Raw genomic sequence first — 7,282 nt, 5'->3', positions numbered from 1 at the left:
GGTGGTGGGCAGCCGCCGGCGACCGCCGCGCAAACTCGTGCCGCTCGCCTACAAGCAGTTCAGCCCCAACGTGCCCGAGAAGACCCTGGGCGCCAGCGGACGCTATGAAGGCAAGATCGCTCGCAGCTCCGAGCGCTTCAAGGAGCTCACCCCCAATTACAATCCAGACATCATCTTCAAGGACGAGGAGAACACAGGCGCCGACCGCCTCATGACCCAGGTGAGCGCGATCCGCCCTACCAGCGCGCCGCCGCCGAAGCACCGCCACCTGCCCGGCCCTACCCACCCCCTGGCACCTTTTCTCGACTGGCTGGCACTCTCCCTGGCACCTGCCCCTCTCGCCAAGCCCCGCTGCCTCCTGCCCACGATGGGCTGGCCAGGGGTCCAGGCAGGAGTGTCGGCATCCCCAAGCCCGGCGGAGACTGCTAGAAGAGCTCCTTGCTGCCAAGCCCCACAGCCCAGCAGGTTGGCGGCGGCTCCTCTGCCCCAAAGTACTGGCAGCTCAGCCAGACGCGGCACCCGGAGGTACCTCTACCCGGCTGCCTCCTGCGCCTCCGGGACCCACGCAGTCCTTCCCGGCCTAACCTGCACAGCTGTGCCCCTTTCATTTTGAAACCTTTCGGCATCCCTGAGGCAAAGAATCTCTTGATGCGTAGGGGCACCACGGTCTTTCCTCCCTGTGCGCTCTTGGTTCTATGCGCTGCCCCCTCCAGGAGCAGCGTCCGTCCCGGCTGGGTCTGGGGTTAAGAACAGCGAGGAAGAGTTGAATGGGGAGGCGGAGGTGGGAAAGGGAACCCGCTCAGCGAGCCCACGTGTCTGTTCGGAGAGCTGAGGGGTGCTACTGCGGTGGAAGGGTAGGTTATTGGGGTCTTTGGGCTCTGGGACTGAGCTTAGGGGATTCCTGGGCTTGGTGGTGGAAGAGAGAGGCTGAGATGCCGAAGGAGGCAGGGAACAGGGCTGACGCTAGTCTCTGCATGCTGGGAGCAGGACCCGCGCTCCACCCAAGCTTAGAGGCGCAAACTTCCTTCCCTGCAGCCAGGTCCGCGAGGGGAGAGACCTTCACCCCCTTCCTCCGGGGTCTCCCGAGGCTTCCCCCTGAAAGCAGGCCCCTGACTTTCTAGATCCGTTGGGAAGAGCAGCTAGACTCAGGGCCCTCAGCATGCACCCTGGCGCCGGGGCTGGCCGGCCGGTGTCGGGGCCGAAGGTTGGCTGGTGGCCGGGCCGGGCCGGGCGCCGAGGAATGCAGATAAGGATCCGGGCCACGGGCTGGGCAATCATTGACAGCGCACGCCCGGGCTCTGGACCCGAGAGGGGGCGGTGGCAGTGAGGGAGAGAGGCGGGGAACCAGGGCTGCAGGCGGGCATAGGTTGGGGGCTAGAAGCCTGACAGCAGGGTCTACAAAGGAGCAAGCGGAACTCCCTCCCCGGGCAGTAAGCACCCCCAGCCAGGCTGTGCACCAGCGAGGACCTGCAAGGCCCTGGGTTGTAGCTGCTATTGGCTCCTAGGAGGCTGAGTCCAAGGGTCTGTGAGGCCCAGGCTCTGCAGGGTGGGGGTAGGTTGAGACTTGGGCTGCCCACACTGGTTGGCGCCTTGAATCTCAGAGTCGAGGACTGGTGGAAGGGCCTTTCCCCTCAGGCCAAGGCCTCCGCCCCAGCTTCTCAGAGTCAGCCGCACAGTCCCTTGGGCTCTCAGGACCCAGGCACACCAGGAGGCAGCAACCAGGGATGGCCGCTTGGGTCCTTCCCCCAGGGCACGGCTCTACTCCAACTCCACATGAGGAGGGTGGTGGAGCTGGCTCCCTGAGATCAGAAGCTTGGTTTATGGAGTTCCTTCCCACGGTATAGGGGCGGGCCACCGGTGCAGAGGTCCTGGAGGTCTGGGATTGTCAGCCCCTTATGCGCCTTGCAGAGGAAGACGCTGCATGTGGCCCGGCATTGGGCGGCCCTGGAGCTAGTCCACCGGTTTCTGGTTCCCTGGCCCTGGCATCTCTAGCGGGGGTGTGGGCCGGTTTGGGATTATAAGAGGGTCCCGGCAGGAGTCCTCGGTGATGCTCGAGGGATCCAGGCAGGCCGGCGATTCCCCTCCAACACACCCCCTGAAGCTGCTGAGACGCTCTGCACCTGCCGCGCCTCCAGAGCCCGTCGTCCCCAGGCCTCAGCCCTGAGGCTGCGGTGACACCTACTGGGCACCTCGGGCCTTGCACGCCTCGCAGGCCCGCCGCAGGCAGTCGACTCCGCTGCCACTCATCCCTCCCGGCCGCTGACCGGGCGCTGAAAGGTGTAGTCCTGTCTGTGGAGGGATGGATACCCGGAGCTGAAGACAGCACAGGGAGGCAGGGGACCTCTACCTACCAGAGAAGGCGCCGCCAGGGCGCTTGCCTCCATGCCTCCTCCAGATTTGTGATACCGTCGTGCGGTCTAGATCCCTGGGGGAGGCTGTATGCTAGGGAGGGAGCACTTCAGGGCCCTCTGTTCCTAAGGGAGAGGGACAGCACCCTCCTGGGCTTCCAGCTCCCGTGGGTGTGGCGGGAGAGTTCTGGGCGAGGCTGCGCCTACACCTGCACCTCGGCAGTCTCCTCCCGCCGATTTCGCTCCAGCTGATTTCGCGCACATTCCTCTCCCAGCGCTGTAAGGACCGGCTGAACTCGCTGGCTATCTCCGTGATGAACCAGTGGCCCGGTGTGAAGCTGCGGGTGACTGAGGGCTGGGACGAGGACGGCCACCACTCAGAGGAGTCCCTGCATTATGAGGGCCGCGCGGTGGACATCACCACATCAGACCGCGACCGCAATAAGTATGGACTGCTGGCGCGCTTGGCAGTGGAGGCCGGCTTTGACTGGGTGTATTACGAATCAAAGGCCCACGTGCATTGCTCCGTCAAGTCCGGTGAGCCGCCGCCGGGGGGCTGGGCCCGGGGCCGGGGCCGGGGCCGCAGGGCGTGGGCAGGAGGCCTAGTGCCAAGAAGGTGAAGAGGCCCGCCCAGGGATGGAGGCAGGGATCCGGGGGAAGAGGACATCGGCGGCGCTCTCCAACGCTACTCCTGACCTTGACTGCCTGCTCATCCCATGCCTGGTAGTGTCATGGTAGGAGCCTAGGGAGATAGGGCCCTGTCCCAGGGCTGCTGGGTGCTGACCTGGTGGCCCACAGTCCAGAGCCTGCCACAGGAGGTGCAAGACAGAGCAAGCTGGACAGATGGAGGAAGCCAGGCTGCCAGAAAAGGCCTCCCCACCCCACCTGGTGCAGAGTAAGGCGGGTGGTGGGGCCAGGGGCCGGGATATGCCCAGACACCTGCATGCCTGACCAGGAGCCCAGAGGCTCTGAACCCATCACCCAGCTGCAGGTCAGCCCTCCCTGGGGCGCAGGCGTCCCCAAACTCAAACTCTACCCCCCATGCCCTGAAGCTGGACATTTCAGGGCAAAGCCAGCCAGGAGAGCCAGACTAAACAAAGTGGACTCAATAAAGTGGATTTTCCCAGATTGGCCGCATTGTTGATCAGAATCGGCAGGCACTGGGGCCTCACCCCTCCCTCAAGTCTTGTCAGCACCCTGTCAACTACACCAAACCCAGCCATGGAGGCTCCAAATGGTTCCTGTGTGGCTTCCAGCCTAGCCCCATCTGGCTGCCGGCTCAGCCCTTCACACTGGCAGCATGTAGTAGTCGCACTCTCATAGACCTGCACACTGAGCCCAGGCCCACATGTTGATATTCCTGACCCACAACCACACCCTGAACCTTCCACTCAGTACTTCCCTGCCAACTGTGTCTACTGCAAGCCCCATCCACCCTTCACTGCAAACACCAGCCCACGACAGCCACTTCTGTTCATTACTCCTGACCCCCAAACACTGTTCTCCAGCTCACTTGCTGATGCTGCAGTGTCCTGTCCCTGCACAGGGACTCAGCACATGAACTGAAGATGGTGACTGTGTCCTTGCCCCTGGCTTGCTCCTGACCCAACCATTCACTCCCAGGCTGCCCAGGAGTCTGCCTTCGCCCCACTGGGTGGGCTTCTCCCATATCCCTACGTTCAAAGGGCCAGCTCTGTTACAGAACCTGGGGAATCAGCCTGAGAGGGCAATTTTTGGGGAGTGTCTGAGCAAGGGGTGAGAAATAACAAAACATCTAGGCCTCGGAGGAGCTAAGCAACCTCCCGCTCCATGAGGCAGCCCTTTCCTTCTCATCCACTGGGTCTTGGAGCCCTACTGTGCTCCTCTCGTTGGCAAAGTATTAGGCTGGGGAGGAGGGGGCAGAAGATCACATTGGAGTGAGGAGATGGGGGGCAGTGAAGTGTGGGTTCAAGCCCGCATAGGAAGTGGGGAGCAGGAGCCAGGATATGGTGACAGGGGCTCTCTGGGAGCAAGAGGAGCTCTGGCTGGCTGGGGTGGCCAAGGGAGGATCGTTGTGACCGGGAGGCCGAGCTACACAGCAGTAACACCTTCCTGTCCCTTTCTCCCACAGAGCACTCGGCTGCAGCCAAGACGGGCGGCTGCTTCCCTGCCGGAGCCCAGGTACGCCTGGAGAGTGGGGCGCGTGTGGCCTTGTCAGCTGTGAGGCCGGGAGACCGCGTGCTGGCCATGGGGGAGGACGGGAGCCCCACCTTCAGTGATGTGCTCATTTTCCTGGACCGCGAGCCCCACAGGCTAAGAGCCTTCCAGGTCATCGAGACTCAGGACCCCCCACGCCGCCTGGCACTCACACCCGCTCACCTGCTCTTTACAGCTGACAATCACACGGAGCCAGCGGCCCGCTTCCGGGCCACATTTGCCAGCCACGTGCAGCCTGGCCAGTATGTGCTGGTGGCTGGGGTGCCAGGCCTGCAGCCTGCCCGCGTGGCAGCTGTCTCTACACACGTGGCCCTTGGGGCCTATGCCCCACTCACAAGGCACGGGACACTGGTGGTGGAAGATGTGGTGGCATCCTGCTTCGCGGCCGTGGCTGACCACCACCTGGCTCAGTTGGCCTTCTGGCCCCTGAGACTCTTTCACAGCTTGGCGTGGGGCAGCTGGACCCCTGGGGAGGGTGTGCATTGGTACCCCCAGCTGCTCTACCGCCTGGGGCGTCTCCTGCTAGAAGAGGGCAGCTTCCACCCACTGGGCATATCCGGGGCAGGGAGCTGAAAGGACTCCACCGCTGCCCTCCTGGAACTGCTGTACTGGGTCCAGAAGCCTCTCGGCCAGGAGGGAGCTGGCCCTGGAAGGGACCTGTGCTGGGGTGCACTGGCTCCTGCCATCTCCTCTGCCATGGAGATACATCATTGAGACTTGACTGGGCAACACCAGGGTTCCCCACCCCCGCCGTGGTGTAGTCATAGAGCTGCAAGCTGAGCTGGCGAGGGGGTGGTTGTTGACCCCTCTATCCTAGAGACCTTGAGGCTGGCACGGCGACTCCCAACTCAGCCTGCTCTCACTATGAGTTTTCATACTCTGCCTCCCCCATTGGGGAGGGCCCATTCCATCTGTCTTAGGCCCCTTTGGGTGGGCTTGCACCTCAGTTGATGCTGCTAAATTCCCTGGGAGCCAGCATGGAGCTGGCTGGACCCGATGCTGTCCAGAACTGGGAAGGCCACAGGGGTGGGGCAGCCATCCCGGCCATTCTGAGGTATGACATTCCTCCCCGGCCACACTCCTCAAGACACATTCAGAGACTGTTGCTGTCAGTGGGCAGAGTTCTGTGTTCTGGCCAATGTGACCATAGTGCCGGGGACTGGGGGAAGTGGGCTGGATGTGCTTGCCACCCCCCGGGCTAAGCTCCCTCTTCTGCTGAACCATGATCCCCACCCCTTCCGCTGGTCAGTCTCCCATACCTTATTTATTGGCGCGGAGGGGGAAGCCCATGGGAGAATTCTGGGGATGTTTTGGTCTTTTCTTCCTTTTGTAATAAAAATTATTTAAGTTGTTAGAGCCACAGAGTCCAAGATGCTGAGAGGGGACAATTCACGGATAGTTTGGAGCCCTGGAAGGGTATGTCCAGGGTTTTCTTCCCTCCTCAGAGAGGCCTGGCTCACCTTCCTCCAAGGACAGAAACTCCAGGCCTCCCACCCTCCCTGCAGGTCTATTCCCACCCAGTAGCTCTGCAAAGCCCCTATAGAGAGCTGTGCTCTGCGCAGGGCAGGGCCTTTACACACTGACCTCACCGTTTACCCCAAACAAGGATGGATCCGAGAGAGAACAGAGATGACTAGTCCATGGTCACCTCACTCATCTGTAATCATGCCCTTGTGCTGTTGGGGCCTGGGCTTCTGACTCTTCCCTGTTGGTAATGAACCACAGTGTGAAAAGATTCTGTAAAATTCACATCTATCTTGTGGACTATTCTGACTTCTTGGACAGGTCAGACTTCCAGGATTCCACTTTTTTTTTTTTTTTTTTTTTTGTCTCACTCTGTTGGTCAGGCTGGAGTGCAGTGGCACAATCTCGGCTCACTGCAGGTTCCGCCTCCTGGGTTCACGCCATTCTCCTGCCTCAGCCTCCCAAGTAGCTGGGACTACAGGTGCCTGCCGCCATGCCTGGCTAATTCTTTTTTGTATTTTTACTAAAGACGGGGTTTCACCGTGTGAGCCAGGATGATCTTGATTTCCTGTCCTCATGATCCACCCACCTTGGCCTCCCAAAGTGCTGGGATTACAGGCGTGAGCCACTGTGCCCAGCCCAGGATTCCACTTTAATAGATCCAGTGCAAGGCCTAGGAGCTTAGTTTTGTAAACACCCCAAACATGGCAGATGGTCCATGGGCCACACTCAAGAACTACTGCTTAGTCCAGAGGAGGCCCGGTTTACTGCCAAGACAGCATGACCCCCTTCTTTACTTTCCCTCCATCCCTCCATCCCAAGGCAAATTTTTCTATACTCACTACAGATAAACTGAGGTTCTAGGTCCAGTGATACAAAATTTTCAGGAGTTTTGTGAGTCAGTTGAAATAGGCACAGTGGCCATAGAACACTGGAAATTGGCAGAGACTACAACTTAGGGTTTCCCCCCACCTTGGGGAGCTAGTTGTTGAAGTGTGCCACTGCCCAGGCTCTGTCCTCTTACACAGATGACTGTGTTGAAAGTGGTGGGGATGACTGTTCAGACTCTTAGCTTATCCTCTCCTCACAGCCATTGAAGAAAATGCCAGAGAAAACCATTATTCTGTGGTCCGTGTCATCTGGAGAAATCGGGCTCCACTGGCTGTATTGATAATTTCTATCATTTAATGATGACTAACCCTTGCTAGGCATCATTCTAGATCTTTATATTCAGTAGCTCATTTAATACTCATAATGACCATACGTGATGTGTA

At 60.1% G+C, this 7,282-nt stretch overlaps 1 protein-coding gene across 1 annotated transcript; it reads left to right on the top strand.

Moving 5' to 3' along the window:
- Position 1: 1 nt before the first annotated feature.
- On the top strand, positions 2 to 5,900 carry IHH (indian hedgehog; the record flags this gene model as incomplete). Its single annotated transcript, XM_011964693.1, has 3 exons — positions 2 to 220; positions 2,624 to 2,885; positions 4,459 to 5,900. Coding segments are annotated over 3 exons (1,140 nt in total), but the record flags the coding sequence as incomplete, so codon positions are not given.
- Between the last annotated feature and the right edge of the window lie 1,382 nt (positions 5,901 to 7,282).

Source organism: Mandrillus leucophaeus, unplaced genomic scaffold (genome assembly GCF_000951045.1).
Source record: "Mandrillus leucophaeus isolate KB7577 unplaced genomic scaffold, Mleu.le_1.0 Scaffold70, whole genome shotgun sequence".
Taxonomy (NCBI): Eukaryota; Metazoa; Chordata; class Mammalia; order Primates; family Cercopithecidae; genus Mandrillus; species Mandrillus leucophaeus.
The sequence above is the reverse complement of the archived record's forward strand: the minus strand, read 5'-3'. Positions and strand labels throughout refer to the sequence as shown.